General features: G+C 33.9%; 2 protein-coding genes across 2 annotated transcripts; both read left to right on the top strand.

Annotated features, from left to right (window-relative positions):
• The first annotated feature begins 1,766 nt into the window (after positions 1-1,766).
• On the top strand, positions 1,767-7,964 carry LOC112639915. Its single transcript, XM_025415244.1, has 2 exons — positions 1,767-2,309; positions 7,561-7,964. The coding sequence occupies exons 1-2, from the start codon at positions 1,861-1,863 to the stop codon at positions 7,565-7,567; spliced, it is 456 nt and encodes a 151-aa protein (XP_025271029.1). The 5' UTR covers positions 1,767-1,860; the 3' UTR covers positions 7,568-7,964.
• Positions 7,965-18,712: 10,748 nt separating this feature from the next.
• On the top strand, positions 18,713-23,020 carry LOC105256418. Its single transcript, XM_025415249.1, has 3 exons — positions 18,713-19,164; positions 20,194-22,651; positions 22,736-23,020. Exons 1-3 carry the CDS (start codon positions 18,713-18,715, stop codon positions 23,018-23,020), a joined length of 3,195 nt encoding a protein of 1,064 aa, XP_025271034.1.
• The last annotated feature ends 1,222 nt before the right edge of the window (positions 23,021-24,242 follow it).

The raw sequence follows: 24,242 nt of genomic DNA, 5'->3' as shown, positions 1-24,242 counted from the left end.
GCAAGCGAAAGACTCGGGTTCGATTCCCGATTCAGCGACTTCGCCCCGATATTTTTCTCGTCTACGTCTCTTCAGGGGGGTAAAGAGGGTTGTATAGAATTTCTCAAAAATGAGAATCTATATCTTGGTTAAATGCACCAAGTAAAATATATGCATATGCCGTGTTTTTCGTTTAAAATTTCGCGTACAATTAAAAAGAATTTTTCAGGCATTTACCATCCTCTGTGGCTCGTAGACGCTAGTTTTCTTATCATGTTATTGAATATATATAATTGTTTTAGTCTGTAGTATTATGTCTGTTGACGTCAATTTACAATTGTCACGTAGGGTGATTCGACCTGTGTTTCTGATTATTTTCTTATAATCAGGGTGCTTATCGCATTTTATTGTGGCTTGCTGTTCGGATGCTGTCGAGTATAGCCAGGAGTGTGGTTGACGTAAGTCAATCCATATTGTATGGTTTACTGTTACGTGTTTTATGTTACAATATTCTCGATAATCTGTTTCGTATACATATATTTTTATTTCGCACGGCGTATTTATATTTAAGTGATATATCGGATGATTGCTTTCGCATATGTATTGTTTATTTTTATTTATACAATTAGTTAGATCTTGTTTTGTTAAACTTAAATAGGTACGCATTTCTTTATTTACAATCATTAGCTTATTCTCTATTTCTATATAAGCAAATTTGTTATTATTGTCGTTTGTTGGTAACGGAATGACATTAAAAATTTCGTACATAGGTTGCGTGATGATGGGGAATTTTAGTATTGTATATATTTTTGATTTTTCGCAATACGCATTTATTTTTATAAAATTTTCTATCGTTACCCATTCGTTTTGATTAATTTCAAAGGGGAAATATGAGCCTCGTGGTAGTTGAAGTACGGCTTCCTTTAGTTGATTTATTATGTCAGTTATGGGTGTTAGCAATGGATGCATTTTACCCTGACGTATACATATATGTTAGATATTCCAAGATATCTTTCGCATCTCTTATTAAATTATTTATCATTGCTATTATTACCGTAAAATGTTCGTCTATTTCTTCTCGTGTAGTATAATCTCTAATATAGTGATTAATTAGTTTTCCATTATAATCTAATATATTTTCCAATTTGTTTAGATGTATTATGGTGGAGTTTAAAATTTTAATCTGGTTTTTTGCGACGTGTTCTAAGATTTGTTGTTTGTTTTCTAATAATCCTATTTGTTCGTTTATTAATTTTCTGTCATTTTCATCCATTATTCCAAATAGGATTTTTGTGATAGAGCCTACGCCGTTGATTAAGCCTCTACGTTTATCTGATTTAACTTTATATAATGTATTTATTAATGTTATTATTTTATTTAGATTATTTGAATCATTATTAATAATATTTTTTAAATTATCGCACGTTTGTTTTATGCTATTTTCTGGTTTTATTTCTTTGCATATTTCGTTAGTTTGTTTAATATATTGGTTGATTTGCCAGGTTCGATCATTTAATTCCGTTATGTCGAATTTGATAACCAATTTCCAGGTTTGCTCGGTTTGATATAGATGTCCGATTTTTTCGTAGTAGATTCCTGGGTTGTGTTTAAATTCTTCTATTTCAAACGGAAGGCGGGTTTCGTCTTGCTTGGTGGGAACGGGGTTGATCCCTAGTATTAGCGTTCTGTAATTATATATATTAAGTATTATATATATGTACTCTGCTGGTGTCATATTTATTCGTTGCTTGCTAATTTTATCAGTATGGGATTAATTTTAATCTTTCTCAACTTAGCTCTGCTATGTATTATGTCCTTTCGCGAGCTTCAGTCTTTTGCTGATCGTTAGTCAGTTCGCAAGGCAACAAAACAAAAGAAATCATGTCGAGTTATCCTTCCTCGTCAGAGGAGTTCGCGTGTGATGTTAACAATTGTGAGGCCGATTTGCCTCGGGTGCGGGATGTGTCCGGTGGCCCGCCCCTACCGCGCGATCATTTCGAGCGGGCTTGTTCGCGTATATACGCGAACAGCCTTTCCTCGTTGTGCGTAACTGTAAATTTTGTTACTGGTGCGCGTGTGATTCAAGAGGTCGTGCCTTATCCCAGGAGCATATTGCCCTCCATTTGGGATGTTTTGGATATCTCACGGGCGCTGGAGGCTGAGGAGTTCGCGGCGTTGTGGGCGCATCGTCGCGTAGAACGTCTTTTGCGCCTGGGCCAGAGTGGCCGAAATGCGGCGCCCAGGGGGAGGGCCCGCGCCGTTTGGCGTCTTCCTGAGCGCTTGCCGGAGCCGTTGCGCCCCTCAGGCCGTGGACACGGTCGCCCACATGGGTAAGTAAATTTATTTATTATTAGTGTGTATTTATTTTTGTGTTTATTAATGTTCTATAAATAGTTTAAATTTGTTGGTGTGTATACATATTGTTTTCCTTCCTTTTTTTATTGTATAGTTTACGCCGGAGTTCTTTTCTAGAATCGTATACGGTCCTGTCCATAATGATTCTAGTTTTTTTGATCTTCCGCGTCGTAGTGTCTCGTCGTATACTAACACTTTATCCCCTATTTTAAATTGGGCTTCTTTTGTGTTTTTGTCATATTGTTTCTTGGCTTTACATTTTTCTTCTTTTATGTGTTCTTTTGTGAGTTGGTTTGTTGCGCGTAGTCTTTCTTTTAGTTCTTGCGCATAGTCATCATAATTATATGTTGGTTTAGGCGGTTTTGTTAACGCTGTCGGAATTTCGGCTTGATGTCCGTACATCAATTCGAAGGGTGTATATCCTGTAGTAGTGTGCGGCGTCGTATTATACGTGAACATCGCGAACGGTATCCATTCGTCCCAGTCTGTTTGGTCCTCATTTATATAGTGTCTTAAATATTCTGCTAGCGTTCGATGCGATCGTTCTAACGCGCCATTACTTTCTGGGTGATACGCGGTTGTTTGTATTTTGTTTATTTTTAATAATTTGCACGTGTTTTTAAAGATCTCGCTCATAAAATTAGTTCCTTGGTCTGTCAAAATTTTTTCTGGTATTCCGTGTTCAAGAATTATCTTTGTAACAAATTCCTTGCTGATAGTATTCGCTTCTTGATTTGGGATCGGAATAGCTTTACTAAATTTAGTTAAATTGTCTTGGAAGGTTAATAAATATTTATTTCCATTATTAGTAATAGTTAGCGGTCCGACTATATCTAGCGCGCATTTTTCAAATGGTTTATTAGGCGTGTCGGTGATTATTAAAGGAACTTTATTTTTTCTTGATAATTTTTTTTTTTGACACGATTCGCATTTCGCGATATATTGTTCTACGTCTTTAGTTAATCCTCTCCAATTATGTTGTAAGCGGATTCTTTTAATCGTTCGTTCAATTCCTTGATGCCCTCCTATAGGTGCATCATGATACTCTGATAATATCTGTTTTTTCTCTTCTTCTGTGTATGTTGTTATATTATCAGTATCTGTTTCTTCTTTTTCTATCTTTAGAATTTCTTTATCCTTTTCTAGCGATGGTCCCGGTATCGCGTTGCGACTTAAGGCGTCGGCATTTGCGTTTGCTCTTCCAGCCTTGTGTATGATTTCGTAATCATATTCTTCGAGTTTTAATCTCCATCGGATTAATCTCGATCCGGGGTCGTTTACATTGAACAACCATATTAAAGGTTTGTGGTCCGTGATAATCTTAAATTTTGTTCCATATATGTACGGTCTAAAATGTTTAACAGCCCATACAATTGCCAATAATTCTTTTTCCGTAGTGTTATAATTTTGCTCCGCCTTTGTTAATATTCTGCTGGCGTAAGCAATCGGTCGGTCGCTGCCTTCCTCTCCTTGTGATAGCACTGCTCCGATCGCATAGTCGGAAGCATCAGTGGTCACAATAAATTCTTCTGTAAAATCAGGATATTTCAGCACTGGTGCAGTCGTTAGTTTCTCTTTTAATGTTTCAAATGCTGCTTGCTGTTCCATTGTCCAAATAAATTTTTCCGATTTTTTTGTTAATTTTGTTAGCGGTTTTGCGATCTTTGAAAAATTCTCGATGAATTTTCTGTAATATCCAGCTAATCCTATGAAGGATTGGATATCCTTGACTTTTTTCGGCGTCGGAAATTCCTTTATTGCCGTTAACTTCGATGGGTCTGGAGATATTCCGTTTTCGGAAATAATATGGCCCAAATATATTACTTCCTTGCGTAAAAATTCGCATTTATCTGGCTGTAATTTTAAATGAGTTTTTCGCAGTCTTTGCATAACTTCTTTTAATCGCTTGTTGTGCTCTTGTAAACTTGATCCGTATATGACGATGTCATCAAGGTAGACCAGGCATCTAAGTCCTTGTATTCCCATTAACACTGAATTCATCAGCCTTTGAAAAGTCGCTGGTGCATTCTTTAATCCAAACGGCATTCGATTAAATTCGTAATGTCCGTAGGGAGTTGAGAAAGCTGTTTTATTTTTATCTTTTTCAGCCATTGGGATTTGGTGATATCCTGACGCTAGATCTAATGTACTGAAATATTTCGCATTTCCCAGTTGGTCTAGAATATCAGTAATATTAGGCAACGGGAATGAGTCGCTTATAGTTAATTCATTTAATTTCCGGAAGTCTATGACTACTCGGAGTTTCGGTTTTCCTGATGCATCTGCTTTCTTTGGTACTACTAATAATGGTGCGTTCCATTGACTCGTGCTTGTCCTGATAATTTCATTTTGCAGCATTTCTTGTACTTGCCGATTTACCTCCGCCTTATGTTTCTCGGGTAATCGGTATGGTTTTACATTCACCGGCGCGGTGTCGGCACGCGTGCTTATCTCATGCTCGACCGTCGCGATGCATGTCAGTGGTTCTCCTTCCAGATGGAATATTTCATTGTATTCTTCACAGATTTCTAACAGTGTTCGTTTTTCTTCTTTATTTAAATGTTGAGTTCGCAGTAGTTGTCAAATTTGTTGTTTACGAGAAATAGCATTTTTAGCCTTCCCTTTTGTTTCTATTTTATTTGCTTTGTATCTTCCTCCATGTCTTCTAGTGTGACTATTGGAGTGGGCATTTCGACCTCTTTGTCTGTCGTGTTTATCATACTTACAGGACATGAAAAATTGTTTGGTTCCACCAGGCCATTTCCAATATATACTCCTGGGGCTGCTTCGCTTGTTCGGACTATTCCTATATGATTCTGATTTACAGCTGCTTTAATAATTGTCTCGCTGCGAGGTTTCAGAATTATTTTTCTGCATGGATGTAATTTTAATATACTATCCTTTATTTTTATTTGGTTTCGTTTGTAATCGCAGGCTGCTGTTTGTTTTTTAAGGAAATCTATTCCTAAAATTCCTTCATGCTCTATTGCTATGTCATCCTTTACGACATAAAATGCATGCTTGATAGCACGTTTGTTGAGTATAATTGTCGCGTACACCTTCCCTAGTGTGTATAATTTATGTCCACTGATTCCTGTGAGTGCAATTTTCTTTTCGTATACAGGTGTATCGTCCTTTAAATTTTTCAATTTAATTAGGGAAATTGTTGATCCGGAATCGTACAGCATATTTATCGTTTCGCCTTTTACTTCACGGATTGGTAGTGATACCTGTAGTAGCTCGTCTTTGGCTGTGTGCTTGTTTTTTATATGCGTCACTCTAAGGCAGGTCGCGGCTGTTTTCTTCTCGCTTCCTCCTCTTCTTCTTCTTCGCTATCACTTGGGGAATCGGTGCTCTTTTTTCTCTGTCTATGCGGAGTCCTTTGCTCACGCTCGCTCTCTTTATGTTTTATTTGATTAACCGGCTTAGAATTACGGTTATTATTAGTGTTATTTATTTTAGGACGTCCGTTCAGGCTCCAGCATTCCTCGCGGATGTGTCCTGTCTTTTTACAATATTTGCAAAATTTATTCAAAGTACTTATTCGCGTGGATTTTTCCGGTTTTGGTAATGTATATTTATTACTGCTTCGACAATCGCGTCCGTAGTGTCCAGATTTTCCGCATTTATAACATTGTATGTTAGTATCTCGAGTTGGTCGCGTTTTAACGTCGAATTTATTTTTATAGGAGAAGCCGGATGCTCGTGTTACAGACGGGCCGATAAGCTTCTCCTCCGCGCTCGCGCCATTTATCGCTTCTTGGAGCGAAGTATATCTTTGTGATCGCACAGGAATTTTTAATTCATCGCGTAATCCGATCTGAAAATTTATTAGCGCTTGTTTTTTAATGGTTTCTTGTATTGCTTGTTTAAATGAAGGAGGCCGTTCTTCTCCTTCCACCATGGACTCATATAGTTTCATGGCTAACATATCGACACGTTGGCCGAATGCTTGGGCGGTTTCGCTTGACTTTTGTTTTAAAGAATTAAATTCTATCTGTAAGTGTGTTGTACTTTGCTTCGCTTGATAGCAAGTTTCGAGTTGTGTTTTTAATTCTTCAAATGTCTGGATATCTCTCGTTTCGAAATCTTGCATGGCTTTACCTCTTAATTTAGTATATAAGATTGCTTGTATTAACGATTCTTCGTCCGCGGGATTAATATTTTGTACCGCGTACGTACAAGCGTTTAAAAATTCCTGTAATCTATGTCGCGTCGTCCCATCAAACTCGGGAATCATTGTTCGCGCTTCTTTTAATGATACATAGTGCGGGGCTGCGCTACGTCGGTTTCGTATATCGCGTTGAGTGCGTCCGTACGTTACGTCGAGTGGGACAGTGTTTGCATTTACTCGCGTTTCGTTTAAATTTGCTTGTGCGGTTTGTATCTCTCGCATTTGTTCGCGCATGTACTGCATTTCGGTTTGCATTTCGCGGAAACTGTGTACGAGTTCGGCGAGTAATACGTTACTCGTTCCTTCGGCCGGCTGACCTGCGTCCTCATAGGCCGCGGCTGCGTTTAGTTCGGCCTGTTGCGCTCGCATGCGCTCGATTTCTCTATCGACGGCTTCGTTTTCCATATTCACTTGCGCACGTGGCTCGAATAAACTAATATCAACTGATATCGGTGAATAATTTCTTCGTACTGTAACGCGACTTGGTCCGTCTTGTACCGAATTATCGTTATTACTCGGTTCGTGTTCCTCGGACGAATTAGAACTCGAATAATGTTTTTCTAAATTTTTTCGCACGCTTCTACGAATATCGCGAGCAGCTTCTTCTGCTACTCGTATCGGAGTTACAGTTCCGAATCTATTTGTCAATCGGGCTGGCACGCTCAGAAATCGCGGACTCTTAAATTTTACTTGTTTTGACGGTGCTGACATTTAAATAAAGTTCGACTTACAATAGTAGTACGGTGATTCGCATGGTCGTAACTTATCGGGTCGCTTATCGTATCGCTCGACTGTTGATGCTGCTAGTGGGTCGTTGTCCCGCGTTGGTGCGTTGTCCGTCGGCGATGCGTTGTCCGTCTGCGTTGCGTTGCCTTGGCCGTGGATCGACGTTGGTCCTTGAGCGCTGGTGTTTCCTTTCGGCTTTCAGCTGCTTGGCCGTGATTTCCTTATCACTGTCGTCCGTGTGTGTTGCGTGCTGGTTGAGACTATCTGCTTTAATATAGCAGTTGCTCTTTCCAGTTTATTAATTTTGTATTTTCTTTTTGTTGCAGGCGTTAAGGATCCAGGATGGTCCTCGATCTCGGCTATCCCACCGCTGCCACCAATAATGTTGTGCCCGGCGCGGCACAGGGTGTGGGGTAGCCGGGAAAGTTGAATAATCGCGGGATCCTAAGTTCCTTTTTATATTTGTATTTGCTTTATTTCAAAGTACAATTTGATTATTAAAGATATTTTTATTTGGAAATAATCGTATATCAATCAATTTCCTTCGAGCCCTCTCGTCGTAGCTCTCTTCTGAATCGCTTCGTTCGTAGATTTAGAGCGTTTAATAATCTCGTCGGGTGATTTATCGCACAGTATAGTGGTTAGCCCTTGATCTCGTACTAGTTGTTGTTTGATTTATAATTAACGACTGTCCGCCGCGGATTCGCGGTGGACGGTTTTTATTTCCTCGGTTTCGAGGGTGTTTTGGAGGGGATCGCCTAGCGACATGACCATGTATGGTCATGGGGGTTCTTCGTGGCGTCCAAAGTCCAAATGCAAGCGAAGGAGGTTCAAAGTCGAATCCCTTCGTTAGCGTCTTTCGCGTTTCCGGCGAGCGTTCTCGCGCGTGGTTTGCTGAGATGGCGGTTTTGCGCGGTTCGCGAATGTTCTATTATATATTCTATTATAATGGTATAATAAGTTATAGTCTCTCGGACTATAACAAAATGATACAAATAACTGTTAGTTAATCCATACATTGTAATTGATAGAAATATTTCGAAATATTAAATAGAGCTCGATTATGTTAGTTTTCTTAATTTAAAGATTGCTATCGCTAAATCATTAACCAAAAGGTTATTTAAAATAAATTTTGATATAATTTTGACTATTTTTTTTATTTTATTGACATTTATAGTATATTTTATTTATTTATTATTATTATTATTATTGTTGTTGTTGTTGTTGTTGTTATTGTTGTAATTGTTTCTGTTTCTTCTGTCTCTTCCTCTGCGGTTTCTCGGCCCGCTACCCCAATAATATTGGGCCGCGGATAGCCGCATGAGGAACCGCATAAAGCGGTCATTCTGTACGCGGGCTCCAGCGCGTCTCCCTCTGTAAACTGTAATTAAAAAACAAATTATTAATAACTAGATATAACATATGGTATATTTTGTATGGTATACTATTTAGGTATTATCATTTAATTTTATTTTATTTAATCATTTAATTCATTTAATTTTATTTCATTTTATTTCATTCATTATTTTTATTTATTTATTTTTTATTTATTTATTTATTATTTTATTTTATTTCATTCATTTCATTTTATTTAATTTAATTTTAATTTAATTTAATTTTATTTAATTATTTAATTTAATCATTTAATTTTTTTTGTTCAAGTAAATTTATCAGTTTTTTAATGACAACATCGTTAACAATAATTGCAAAAATGAACTTTTGATAAGTAACGATATTTTTTTTCGACTACACACAGAAAAATATCATTCTATTGCTAAGAAAATTAGTTACTCAGTTTATTTTTCTTCTTTTAAGTAACATTTATCTTTAACAAAGAATATTTTGTTGATAATAGTCTTGAAATAGATTCGTCACAAATACTAGAAAAGCTTGTTATTATATACTTAAAAAGAGTAATTATTTTCATTCGAGGAATATTATAAAATTTGATATAAACGCTTAAGCGATATAAACAAGTGATTTTTTCTGCAAGACCTATTAATGAATAAATTTTTAAAATCATTTTTTTCCAAAAAAGCTATATATGAGAGAATTTATTACTTTGTTTCAAATTATTTAGCTACTTCTTATGAGAAAATCGAATATTAGGAATAAATATTAATTTTATTTGTATTTATAGAAATTTTATTTTAATTAATTATATCAAATTCTTGTACGAAGTAAAGAACTTATCATATACGTTAAATAATATTCTCGCTTCAAAGAAACGAATTACTTTTCTGAAAAAATTTACATTCTAGCACTAAATATATATTTTCTTTTTTGAAAATAAGTAATTATTCTACGTTAGTAAAAATAATATTTGATTCAAACAAAGGAAGAGTTTATCTGAAGAAAAAGAGATATCTTTGTTAAAACATATGGTTTTCTTCCATTGACTCTATATAATAAGCAAATAGAATTTTTGTTTTAATTTAATATTCTTGATTGAAATATTAGATTTACTAGGATTTAGAATACGTTTTAAGTAAAATAAATGCTTATGATGAACTTATGATAGATTTGCCGATATACAAACTCTTATGAAATACTTGAAATAAGTAATATTTACTTGTATATAGTATGTATTTTTCTGTGTGTATGCTCTTAATACCGTTATATGAGAAACTTAATTCAAAAGTAACGTTCTGATTGAATATTTCTTTGATCCAATGATATATGTATTTTATTTCCTGAAACATATGTATATTCAATTTTTTGATATCAAACTTAATTGAACGAAAAAAATTATTAAATAATTTAAATATAGCATTTTTTAAATCAAGAAAACTAACACAATCGACCTCTGTTTATGAAGTTAGTTTCAATCACAATATGCCGAATAATTAATAGTTCAATTATTTGTATTATTTATACGATTTTACTTTTACACTATTTGATAAAATTGTATATACATAAGTCAGAAAACAAATTATGTTATTAACAAAAAATAATTAAAATATGTTACCTCTCCGTTCGGAGTTGGCGGCGACGGGGCCGGCGGCGACGACGGGGCCGACGGCGACGGGGTTGGCGACGACGGGACCGGCGGCGACGGGGTCGTCTTCACTCATTAGTATCTGAAATTACATATAAATTAAGAATATTAGTTTTCTTATATTTTATAATAATATAATAATATTATATAATAAGGAACAACGATACATACATCTTTGTCTATTGATGTCATGTTGCGATACGATGATGATGACGATGATTCCATTATTCTAAAATTTTTATATAAATAAAGAATATTAATATTACGCTATTAGTATGTATCGATTGCGGCTTTGCGGATCGTGTCAAATAATTCTGGGGCATTTTTCGGACGCGTAATTAAGGTACGCGGAATACGGTGACGACAACGGTAATATACAAAAGAATCGACAATTCTCGCTCACGAAAAGATAATCGCGCAAATGTGCTCGCACTCGCCTTGGTGGCGCAATAAATATTCTACTTCGGTGGAACGAAATTTCGATGAATTATCGTTAATGATAAATTATCTTTAATGATTAATAAATTTAATGTGTTTAATGAATCGAGTACACGGATTGTTAATATCTTCCGACTTTCTTACTGCGTTCAGTACACGCACAAAATTGCACTCGCATATACGACAAACATAAAATTAAACGCGACAGTAATTGCGAAAGCAACACTCACGCAATAAACAAAATGTACAGGAATCGCGAGATATTTGTGACGGGTCGGATTATACGCATGCAATTTCGATATAACTCATGATTCTCACACACGCGGGTTCGATATATCTCAACTTTCGCTGTATGGCAATTATCCCACACACTCGAGACGTGTTTACAATTATTGAATCGCTTCGCGAGAACAGTGAGAAAGAACAGTTGTTTACTCTTAACTAAATAAATTCAACTGATTATTATTTAATTCTTAAATAATTTAAATATTGAAAATTAAATATGGTAATAAATCTAATATGACATAATTTAAATACTTAATACTTAAATATTTCAATCAAAGAAATAATAATCAGTTGAACACATTTAGTCAAGTGAACAACTTTTTTTTAACTGTACCGGAATCACGAAGAAACGAAAAGATATCGCGACACAATGTTTGTTGCTTTTCGACTAGCTAATATTACCTATACAATCAACATTAAAAAGGAAAAAGAGTCATTCTGCAAACTTTGATTGATTTAGAATTTTCGAAATGGGAAACGATAAACAGCAATTGTAACGAATGTACCGTTCTGAAGAAGAAAATCGTAATCGACTCGACTTTATTCGTCTTAGCAATACAGCTCAATTTATACACTTTTGTAAATGCTTCTAAAAAAATTATCAATTGGATGAACGTCGTATCGAGTAATAACATGATTAAAAAAAAGTACAAGGTATGTAATAAGCGCTATATTTCTCGAAGGCGAAGAAATGAATTCGTGGTTACTATATGTGTTGAGAGCGGACAAAAAATCAGAATGGTATTGCTCTAATGATACGGAAGTATAAAAAAGAATGGCCTAAAGGAGCACAAGGGGTGTATATATTGTTCTTGGAGCAGATTAAGTAAGTTTAAAATTAACTTTTGCTTAATATTTACCGAAGAAAAATGGTCCAAACTTTTGCAGTAATTGTTGCAACACTTGAAGTACGAAGTACGAAACTGAGAAGTACTGACACTTTGTACAGATATCGAGACACAAGTAATCGTTGAATATCAATTTTGCGATCTAGAATCGATAGATTGCCCCTTGCCAGGGCTGCGCGACAGGGGTGCGTAATCGCGTGTCCAATCCCGTTATGACACGGCTTATCGCTGCCGTGTGACTTGTACAATGCTGTGCCGGAGGCGAAAGCACCCCGGGCTTACGTAGCTGCCATATCGTCAAATTGCCCTTTTAACCTCCTCCCAGTAGGGTCGTTGCCGACAGGTGACGATGACGAAATTCCTTCGTCTCGTGATGCTGTCGAGTCGAATTTTTGGACGCTGCAAGATACAACGTGCCGTCCTTTCTCGGGCGCCTTCTTCGCCCGCCGCTTCACGCGGTCCTGACGTTCGCGGCTTTCGCTCTCTCGATGTCGCGCGACACGTGTGTTGTTCTTGGCCGCGTGTGATAGAAGTCCTGTGTGAATTGTTGCTGTGTGAGTTTCAAAGTCACCGACGGCAATAATTTCCAGTGCGTCGAAAAAACCGCTTTAATCAGGTAATTATTTCATATTATATGCACAATAACATTTACTTATTATAAATAAATGAACGCATATAACGCTGTTAAATCATTATTACGTATAGATATATGCAAGATAATTAGCAATGATAGCACTCTTCAAATTAAGAAAATTAACACTATCGATATCTGTCTACACAGTGTGTTTGTTTCAATCATAGTTGGCGGATTACTCAGCATTTCAATTATTTGTATCAATTACACGATTTCAATATTAGATCAATTTTTTTGCTATTAAATATCTAATCGACGAAATATATTGCATATATGTATAATTAAAGAAACATAATATATATCATTGGATGAAAAAATAATTTCAATATCTTTATGTTGTGTGAAACAAACATGTCGTTTTTGAATTAAATTTATTATACTATGTAATGGTATTGAGTGTTGCGGTTCGAATTAATGAAATATTTTTCAATAACACCAATATACTATTAAATCAACAACTTTTTTTTCAATGTACGTTTACAATTGGAAAATTGGATACGTATTATGATTTTTGTAGAAAATTAAACAACTATTTTGCATTATTATTTTTGTAGGAAATTAGACAACTCTATTTCGTACAATTTCATAATTTTTTAAAATTAATATACACACTGTTTTTGTAAAAATTTTAATTTTGTTCAGATAATTAGTGCATATATGCTGTTAAATCATTATTACTTATAAATATATGCAAGATAATACAAGCAGCCTTATGAATAACTTGATTTATTGAAAAATAACAAAAATTAAATGTAGAATGTATGGAAAGTCTGTTTGGTTTTAATAATGTGATGCTAAAAATAATCAAAGTTATTGATTTATATTAAAATGTTCCAGGAAATTACTTATATAAAGTGTCGCATAGACGGTGACTATACGCAGAGAGGTTTTTTCTCTGCATATATATGTTTTTTGGTTTGGAAAGCATTTCTGGCTACTCTAATCAGGTAATTACTTTCTATAGTTTTATCATATCCAAATAATTGTTAAATGATTTAATGATATCACTCCTCAAAATATACACCCTGTTTTTGTAAAAATTTTAATTTCGTTCAGATAATTAGTGCATATGTGCTGTTAAATCATTATTACTTATAAGTATATGCAAGATAATACAAGCAATCTTACGAATAATTTGATTTATCAAAAGATAGCAAAAATTAAATGTAGGAGGTATGGAATGTCTGTTAGGTTTTAATAATGTGATGCTTATTAAATAAGTCTCAATTAATATCGGCAGAAGTGCAGCAGAAAATAAGCAATTTTTGCATATGTTATATATTTGCATAATGTTATAAAAAATACTGTAAAAAGTAAACAGGAGCTCTTAGCATAAAAGCCGCACAACTTGAGGATTGCGTGTTGGCACAATATGTTTACAGAAAATAAACAACTATTAAGCATAACATGATGTTATTTCATGATGAAAGAACATAGTTAGAAAGCAGGCTCATCTGAAAATACAGTGTGAGAGCAGAAACGTGGCAGAAATCGAGCACGCGCTATCGTCTCACATAATAATAGCAAAAATGCAGCAGCAACACAGCATGGTTTAATAATATTGAGAAATAGTTTTTCCTTTTATTGCTGAGCGGCGTATTGTTACACGATTTTTTTCGTATTCAAGTTTCTGCCACGAGTAAGATATAAAACATGTGGAGCGTGGTTACTATAAGATTAAAAGTAAAAGTGTAAGATCTTTTCATTAGCTTAAATAATTTCTGATGACATTTCAACAGGGAATTTAGAATATATTTACTGCCTATTTGATGCAAAAAATAAGATTAATATAAATAGGAATTTTTATATAAATATTTTATATAAATATTTTATAGATAATAGTTTTATTAATTTAAATGTAATTATTTTATTATTATTTAATTACGCTAATTATTTGTGCAATTCTGAATATAATATGTATTATATTTATAAATGCAATTATTTTATCGTGTATAATTATTGTAATAAATTATAAGGGGAATTCTTCGGTTTTTATGCAGTGTTTATGCAATACTTATAATATTCAATTTTATTACATCTATTAAAATATTATTGTGCTCACTAGACAATTTGCTTTGAATTTGCCGTGTTTTCACTGTTACGATGTGACGGCAGGCCATGCTCGATTTCTGCTGCGTTTCTGCCATCAGTACCTGATATGTCAGATCGTGCTGTATTTTTGCCTTGTTTCTACTGTTATGCCGTGACAGCACATCATGCTCGATTTCTGCTGCACTTTTGCCATCAATGTTCATCATGGTAAATTTTGCTCGATATTTGCTACGTATTTGCTGTTATAATAAAATAATAAATAATGCTTGATTTTTGCTGCATTTTCACTGCTATATTACATCGGCAAAATGTGTTGTCAGAAACTGAGCTTAATGGGGACGCAGCGGATCGGAATCTGCTGCAAAGTCATGGTTGAGTTTGCTGGCATACTGCTAGCATTTTGCTATCTGGGAAGATATGTTATTAGACATATGTATATGCAATTTTTTTATATCAACTTGAATGAAAAGTAATTAAATAATTTCATTATAGTACTCTTCAAATCAAGAAAATTAACGCTATCGGTTTTTGAAATTGTGTTTATTTCTATCGCAGTATGCGGATTACTCAGCAATTCAATTATTTGTATGAATTTCACGATTTCCATATTCGATTACTTTTCTTGTTACTAAATATCTAACCGGCGATGTTGCATATACAAGTACGGGAAAGGGGGGTAAGATGACGACCTTAAGGTTTGTCAATTTTTCCTGAGTTGTATAATGATGGCAAAATAGTGATTTATTTTTTTTGGATAAGCTGAAGTCTTGCTTATCATTTGCAAAAATTGAAAATTTTATAAATATATCAGATTTTTATTAAATTTAAATTTTTTGAGGACGTGTCAATTTCGTCATTTTGCCCCCCTATGTGGGTAAGATGACTTCGATAGTGGGTAAAATGACGAAATTTAAAAATAAATATTTCATGAATAAAAATGATTATAATATCTGAAAAACATAATATACATACATGTACACTTATTATTTATAAAGAAAAAAAGTTATTTATGATACCCAATACTGATATATAATTTAAAGAACATAAAATATTAGATTAGAATAAAAATAGAAATATTTTATAATCTAAAGTAAAGTGAAGTACAAAACAAATAATTATTATTACTATTGGGACACATAAAAATATTATTTATGATAATATGATGACATTCGTCATCTTATCCCAATGTCATTACATTTATTTATCTATTTCATAAAAATTTAATATAAGAGAAAGGGAGAATAATGATACGTTATTATTTGCATTTTTAGCTGTACTATGCAGTAGTTGTACAGAGAAAATAAAAATATTTACTATAATTATTTGATTGCTTATACAAGATCATTATAAAATTACATACGAGGGTATTCAAAACACATTTCTTATTATATTATTTGCTACCGTTGACAGATTAAAGTTACACTGTAGTAAATTATTTATTACTATTAAAAGCCTCTAATGAGTTGGGCACCAGATCGTTATCTATCATTAACTTAGGGTAATTAGCAATTCGTCATCTTACCCACTTCGTCATCTTACCCCCCTTTCCCCTATATTAGAAGAAACAAAATATGTCTATGGCTCAACTACCATATTCAAAGAATTGTAAATAAATTATCAGTGCGTATGATTCATGTATGTATATGTTGAGAAAAAAAAGTAGTTGAATAAAAAAATGTACAATATATTGATCTAACGAAATGTTTTATTAGGGGATGCCACTGAAATATGTATTTATTGCAAACAACCTAGTGAACACATTCGATCATATTAAGTTAAATATCTAATTGGTAAAATTCCATATGTATTTTAGGAATAAGATGTTATTCGACACATGTATGTGCAATTTTTTTATATCAAACTTATTTGAATAGAAAGAATAAATATAAATAAGAATAAAATATAAATATAAATATAAATATAAATATAATTAAATAAAAATAAATAATTAGTGCACAAATGCTATTAAATCATTATTATGTATATATGCAAGATAATACAAGCATCTTTGTGAATAACTTGGTTCATTGAAAAATAGCAAGAATTAAATGTAGGAATGTTTGTTTAATTTTAATAATGTGATGCAAAAGAATTTAAAATTATTGATCTATTAAAATGTTGCAGAAAATTACTATAAACAGTGTGTGGCACAGTTTTTTCTCTGCGTATATGTTTTTTTTTAAGATCATTTCTGGCTAATCCAATCAGGTAATCACTTTCGATTATTTTTTCTACATCATATCCAAATAATTTATATAATAATCCAAATAATAATCAGTGCGTGTAGGTCATGTATACAGTGTGTCCTAAAAGTTTGGCAACCCCTAAATATTTTAAAAAATACGTATTTTTGAGAAAAATGTTTCAGACAAAAAAAAAGACAAAGTTGCAGGGTGTAAAGTGACATATTTAGTGATGTTCATAATTTGACTTTGGGTTGCGTCATAAAAACCAGATCAAAATTAAGTCGATTTTTTTTAATGGAACACCTTATTTTTGTTTCCAGAATTTAACAGCTGGTGTCAAAAGCTTTTAAAAGCATTATAATGAAGCATTTTTTCGCTAGGTTTTTTCTGATTTATTTTATATCTTAATTTGATATATTTTGACGTAAAATATCTCGCAAATATCTCGTAAAATATTTCGTAAAATATTTAGTTTTCGGTAGTTGTACTCTAATACTTTTATGTATGAACTCTAATACTTTTATGTATAACTCTAATACTATTATGTATAGAATAGTGAGACAAATCATTTGATGCAAAGAAAACGCATAGTTGTCTTGAAAAAAATGTATGCAACTGCATGTTGAAAATTGCAAACATTTTTCTCAAAAATACATATTTTTCAAAATATTTAGGGATTGCCAAAATTTTTTGGACACACTGTATATTGAGAAAAAAAATAGTTAAATGAAAAAATATACATTGATTCAACGAAATGTTTCATTACGGGATGTCATCAAAATATGTATTTATTGCAAACACAGCTTAGTAAATCGATTTAATCATATTAAATTAAATATCTATTTGATAAAATTCCATATGTGTTTTAAGAAATAAAAAGAAACATTCTATTTTATATACATAAACTATGATGAATTTATCTCTTAATTGATGTAAAGAAAACATATAGTTGTTTTCAAGAAAAAGTATGAATTTGCATCGAGCATCTAGATATTTTTTTTAAACATTGATTCCTCATCAATTTGTGCATAAAACTATTGACGTAATATTATCAAAAAATGAAACAATTAAAAAATTTAACGTGGACCTCTTTATAACAATTTACATCGAATGTTGCGAGGAATAGATATGTTTAAAAATCTACATTTTTTTAAACATTAAAATTAGATTGACCTTTAAATTTTTGACCCTAATATTTTTACATAGATTTCTTGCTATCGGCATTAGTTGATAAAGAGGATCTATTTGTAGAATTTATAGATAACAGAGCAAGTTCTTAGGAGACATATTGCATGTACTGATTATTTTAGCGTTGCAGAAAATTTTATATAAATTTTTCTACAACGCCAGTTTAAAATAATTAATTTGTTTGTTTATTACGTACTTATACAACTGTTTTATTTTACAGATTAAAAAAGAATAATCAGCAGCTCAGGCGCTGTATAAGAGCTGCCATAAGCGCTGAATTAAAATATCGGCTGCTATAGCGCCGAATTCTGGCTGCCCTAGGCGCCTAATTAGAAAAATCTGATTTGTGATACTTGCATTACAAGGTTGCTCTAAGCGCTGTATATCTATAAATAAAACTGTTCCAAGCGTCAATTGAAAATGGATCAATGTCACAAATTTTATTACGGTAATACGGAAAGAAACATTTTGGCTTCCAAAGAATGGTTGACGGAAACGATAATAGATAGTTTCCATGCGCTACTCGAAAGAAATTCTGATTATGCACCTCAACCTGTATGGCTGACAATATTTCCCGATCAGATTGTTCCACTCGATAATTCAAAAAAGAAGCATTTGCAAATATTGCACAGTGATTTCGGTGGCGGACATTGGATTACTTGCCATTATGACGCAAAGTCTGTTATTATATATGATTCTCATGAAGGCAGTCGTAATGCAAATATACAACATTTGAATGAAAAAATTCGAATTTTTGTGGAGAGATTATTTCCCTTTTATGATTTTCAAAACAATTCGATAGTTTTTCCTAAAGTTTAGTTGCAAGGCGACAGTTATAATTGTGGTCCTATGGCAATTGCGATTGCTACATCGATTCTGTTCGGCATAAATCCTTGCATCGTGACGTATGATCGATCTTTGCTAAGACCTCATTTAGCCGCCACGTTTGCAAGACAAACAATAAGTCATTTTCCATACCTCTGTAATACAACTACTTCATTAACACTATTGCCTTTGGAGACATTGAAAAAACGAGAGGCGAATGCACTGAGAAAAAGACTTGTACGTAGCAAAGAAACTGAAGAACAGCGTTCGAAACGATTAGAAAAGGATGCTATTTCTCACAAACAAAAATATGTTATGAATCCTGAAACAAAATGTCAGAAGATGCGTGATTTGTACAAAAAAAATCCTGAAACAAAACGTCAGAGAATGCGTGATACATACAACAAAGATTCTGAAGGATTGCGTAAAAGAAGGCATCAAATCGATGAATATCAAAAAGATTTAGAAAATAAACGGTACATTAAAAGAAAAAATTATTTGAAAAATGTTGCCCGTGAAAACGACCGCCAACAAAAATTCAGACAAAAACATTCCGACTCAAAAAAATTGTATAACAAAAAGTGCAACGCAAAACGTGGCGAGAAATCCATCGTACAAAGATTGAAGACGTTCAAGAGATTAAAGAAAAAATTCAATACTGTTCGATTTTGGCAAAAGTGTTTTAACTTTTCAAAATTCTCAGAGTTATATATTCGACAGACGTCGAAGAAAATTAATAAATCAACCACGTGTGCTCGATTGGAAGCTGAACAGATATTCAAGTGGTGCATGATAGCAAAAAAGTCGTACGTTAGGGCAGCAAGAAAAGTGTTTTCGTATTTGAAAAATGTTGCTGAAGCTGCGTTATTGTGATTCAATGAATGTAAGATTTTGAAATGTCCGAAAAGCGATCGAATTAGAGCTCTTTGTGGCTCATCCAAACATACTTCGTCTTCCGAAGCGTATTTTTATGAAACTGCTTACGAGCAAAAGAATAAGTTTGAGCAACCACTTATAACGGCACAATCCTTTCCTCATGCAGTGATCAATGTTTTGCCGTTAATAGATAACAATAATAAAAAATTAAAAATATGGCACTGTGATGAGAATAAATGCCGCATAAGTGATATTTCCGTGGAAAAGTTTGTACAACTTTTAGAACAGTTTGAAAGAAGTACTTTGAAGAATATAATGAATGATAAATTCATGGCGCAGCTCAAAAATTGTACAGTTTCACATACGAGTAGCAGATTAGGACATCCTGCGGAATGCTATGCAAATTTAAATCTTTGCAAGTCATACGTTGCGACGATAAGCACTTTATCGCCTCATTTTCCTTTCGTGAGGAATATTCGAAGAAATGTCTATAAATTGATAGACGATTATAAAAAGCTTCGTCATTTGTTTTCAGCTTTAAAATTTCTTAATATAAATCAATTGCTTGAAATTTCCAATGATATAAAAAATAAAATAAGATTTTATGAAAAAAAATTAACTGATGTTAGTTTGATCGAGGAAAAGATTTTCTCGCAAAATTACGAAGCGTTTAAAGTTATGAAAAAGCGATTGTTGGATACGCCACGTTTACCTTGTATCTCTTACGAAAAATTATGTATGAGTAGTGACGTTTCTGAACTCAAGAAGCTTAGAAAACAAGTAGAGGGACCATTTTGGAAAAATCTGATGGCTTACGTAACAGAACACAATAACAATACTGGATTTATTTGTAAGCTTTGTTTGGAGAAATTTCGGAAAGGTATGTGGTCTTCTACTTGCGTTTTGAATAATCTTGCCGTAAAACCATTACCAGATGTTTTGTCGGATTTCAATGATTACGAAAAAATGTTAATCAAGAGAATGAGCAGCTTCCAAGTAGTGCAAATGATGGGCGCTGTTTCGAACAAACATATGCCGTACAGAAAAATGATCCGCAAAGTACATGGTAGAACATTTCATTTGCCTCTGCCTTTACAAGAAACATTAGATAAGGTATGTTCTCCGGAAGATCCTATAAATTTGAATCACGAGTTGCACATCCTCGTTCGAGGTATACCCAAAAAGTCAAAAGTTGTTTGGGAAAATTTAGTGGATATTAATAAAGTGTATAAGGCTTTACAATGGTTGAAAGACAATAATCTCCACTATTCGGAAATTCGCCTTCCAGCGTCGTCTGATGATTTATTAAATGATAAGTTGCAAGAAACAGAATATCAAATCGTCGATGATGAAGACGATGGCGACGATGAAATAGACGAGGTGATTGAGGACACTGTACAGTACAATAAAGATAATAATAATCAAACAGTTTCGAAACGTAAGGCTTTCTTGACACAAATCACCAAAGATTCGGATATTAATGATCAGTATACAATATATCCAATGCACGCGAAAAGGATCGACAACGAATCTGCATTCAAACTTTATCAAATGTTGAAAATCGAAGATGTTCCAGTGGATAATCGTTATAAATATTTGGACGTCATGTGTTTTCCCGATTTATATCCCGAAGGTGTCAATGGACAACGAGAAGATAGAAATGTTGCATTGCCGGATTATTTATTCATCAGAACGCGATTGATGTCGAAACACAGTAGATTCAGATTGAATCTGCAGTATCTGTTCTTCCTTCTCAACGATGCTAACTACCGACAATTGAAAAACGGTATCTATTATACGATGATGGTTGCTAACCCACGAAAGAGATACACTGCTGGTAGATATTTGAAGCAATTGAAAGACGAACAATTGGAATCGAATTTAACGAGTATTTTCACAAAATTGAGAAATACGGATCAGTTTTGGCGACAACCGTCCAATAATGTAAAATGCATGACTCTGCATTACGGCCCGGCGACGTGGTTTTTGACTTTGAGTCCTAGTGAATGGAAATGGTCCGATTTGGGTGAATATTTACGAGACATGAATCCCGATAAAAAAAAGTTGTGCATCAGTGAACTAATCGCATATGATCCTGTAAGCACGTCTAGATTCATGTGCATAAAATTCAAAGCCATGATTGATTTTATATGTTCGACCGATAACCCAATAGGAGAGGTTATTCACTACTTCTGGCGACTAGAATATCAAACTAGAGGTATCCAGCACATGCATTGCATGATTTGGATAAAAGATGCTCCTGTGCTGGGAAAATCGCCAGATGAAGAAGTAGCTACGTTCATTCAAAAATACGTTACGTGTGCAATTCCAGATGAAAACGTTTCGCCAACATTGTACGAAACGGTTATAAGTGATCAGAATCATAAACATAACTCGTATTGCATGCGTACAAAAAAAACCAAAACAAATATTTACAAAAAGTGTCGGTTCGATTTTCCTCGGCCAGTTACTAAAAATTTCATTTTAAGAGATGTCGTCACTTCGATAGTGGGTAGAAAAAATTTACGCAGTAAGAGCAGATTGTACGATCTTCCTCGCAAGAAGTCGGAAAGGTTTATCAATGATTATAATCCGGCTATCAAATTGGCTTGGGAGGGAAATATGGACATACAATTTATTGGAGAAAAGTCAGAGTTTTTAAACTCATATTTAACAAAATATACGACAAAGTCGGAAAAATGCAACATAGACTTTGCAATGATAGATTCCAATAAGCCCTTGGCATCGAAATTGTGGAATTTTGCGATGCGTTCTTTGAATAACAGAGAATGCGGTGCTTTAGAAGCTGCGGATACACTATTAGGGAATCCCTTGTACGGTACGGTACGTGATACCATTGTCAAATGGATCGACGTCAATGAGGTGAGAAACAGAAAAGTTAAAACGTTCAATGAAATTGAAGCTCTCGATGAAAATTCTACGAATATCTATTGTCCGTCGCTCATCGATGACTACTATCCAAACAGACTTAAGGAATTAGAATCATTAAATTTGTATGATTTTGCCAGATTCTGGGAAATTACGAAACGGATGCCAAAAAGTGAGGAAATCGAATATTACGAACTGGTATCGGGTTTATTTGTAAAGAAACGAAAAAAGTGTTATTTAATTAACCATTATCGATTTAATGTAAAAACTGAACCTGAAAAGTACTTTTACTCGCTACTTCTTCTGTTCAAACCATGGAGAGATTTGAGTGAACTCAAAGGTACATGGGAGACTTACACGGATGCCTTTAAGAATTCAGAGTCTGCTTTAACGAAGGCAATGAAATATCATGAAAGGCTCGAAGAAATACAAAAAGCTTTTGAAAACATTGCTGAATTAATGGAGAAGCGCGAAAATGATCTGAAAACGGCAGACGGAGACAAATTCGATGACGATGAATTGGATTGTCATCCGATAGAAGCTGACGGCGCGATGAAAGATTTGTAAGATTTTGGCAAGATTGACGTGCCGATTAATTTACCGCAAATGATGTCGCGATTGAACGAAGATCAGAAAAGAGTCTTCGACAAGGTATGTCAAGTTTTACAAAATAAAAATCAGATTCTGCGATTGTACGTAAGTGGCGAGGGTGGTACAGGGAAAAGTTTTCTTATTGAAACGATCAAACATTGGATCAGAATAAATTTGAAAAAAGCGACTGCGATATCTGCTCCCACGGGTATCGCAGCATTCAATACCGATGGCTTGACAATTCATAGAATGTTTCAGTTGCCCGTCACTCATGAATCTACGCCAAAGTACGTGCAATTGTCAGACATGGTCCTAAAAACTTTGAGAGACAAATTGAAGAATGTCGAACTATTTATAATCGATGAAGTATCCATGATTTCGAATGTAACACTTATGTTTATCAATCTACGATTATGTGAAATCTTTGATACGATAGATACGGATGATGGTTTCTTTGGCAGAAAATACATTCTTTTGTTTGGAGATTTATTGCAGCTTTCCCCTGTAAAAGGACAATCTCCGTTCGTTAAAATGTCTCAATCAGAGGTTCAAAAGTATTTAGGTACCATGGGCGGATCTGATTTGTGGAGATTGTTTGATTACGACGAACTCTTGATCAATATGCGACAAAGATCCGACAACACATATCGCGATATACTTTCTAGAATACGAATAGGTTTGATAACAAATTTTGACATTAATGTTCTTCAGTCAAGGAAAATCAATTTCAAAGTAAGTAATTGCGACGAAAGATTGAATGAACTTTGCATTTATATGAATCAATTACCGATTGATACAATATGTTTATTGCCCACGTGTTATTTGTGTAAGGTTTTAAACACGGCAATGCTCGATAGAGTCGACGGCGATGAAATTCTATTGATAGCGGAAGATGATGTCGACTGCGGTCCAGCAATGAAAAAAAAAGTGCAAAAAACCCTGGAAGACAAAGATGACAAAGTTTCGGAAACAGCTGGTATTGAAAGAGTTATAGCGATTAAAATTGGCGCTAAAGTGATGATTCGACGAAACATTGACGTAACTCTGGGACTTGTCCCAGGATGGAACGATAGGCAATGTAGTTGCAGTTAATCGCGCTGCTGACGGAAATTGTATTGATTCTATCAAAGTAGCTACTTCGAATAACAAAGAATTCATAATAACAAAAGTAGATATTAAATTCGAGGTATTTCACAAA

The sequence above is a fragment of the Camponotus floridanus genome, unplaced genomic scaffold (genome assembly GCF_003227725.1).
Source record: "Camponotus floridanus strain SB8 unplaced genomic scaffold, Cflo_v7.5 scaffold118, whole genome shotgun sequence".
Lineage (NCBI taxonomy): Eukaryota > Metazoa > Arthropoda > Insecta > Hymenoptera > Formicidae > Camponotus > Camponotus floridanus.
Note: the sequence above shows the minus strand (reverse complement) of the source record. Positions and strands in the feature narration are given on the sequence as shown.

What these genes read in the sequence shown, in the direction of transcription:
- LOC112639915 (XM_025415244.1), top strand. Translation starts at nt 1,861, where the DNA reads ATGTCGAGTTATCCTTCCTCGTCAGAGGAGTTCGCGTGTGATGTTAAC.
- LOC105256418 (XM_025415249.1), top strand. Translation starts at nt 18,713, where the DNA reads ATGGCAATTGCGATTGCTACATCGATTCTGTTCGGCATAAATCCTTGC. An exon ending in AAAGATTTAGAAAATAAACG is followed by an intron (nt 19,165 to 20,193) that starts GTACATTAAAAG and finishes AACTGATGTTAG; the next exon opens with TTTGATCGAGGAAAAGATTT. An exon ending in AAATCGAATATTACGAACTG is followed by an intron (nt 22,652 to 22,735) that starts GTATCGGGTTTA and finishes GAACCTGAAAAG; the next exon opens with TACTTTTACTCGCTACTTCT.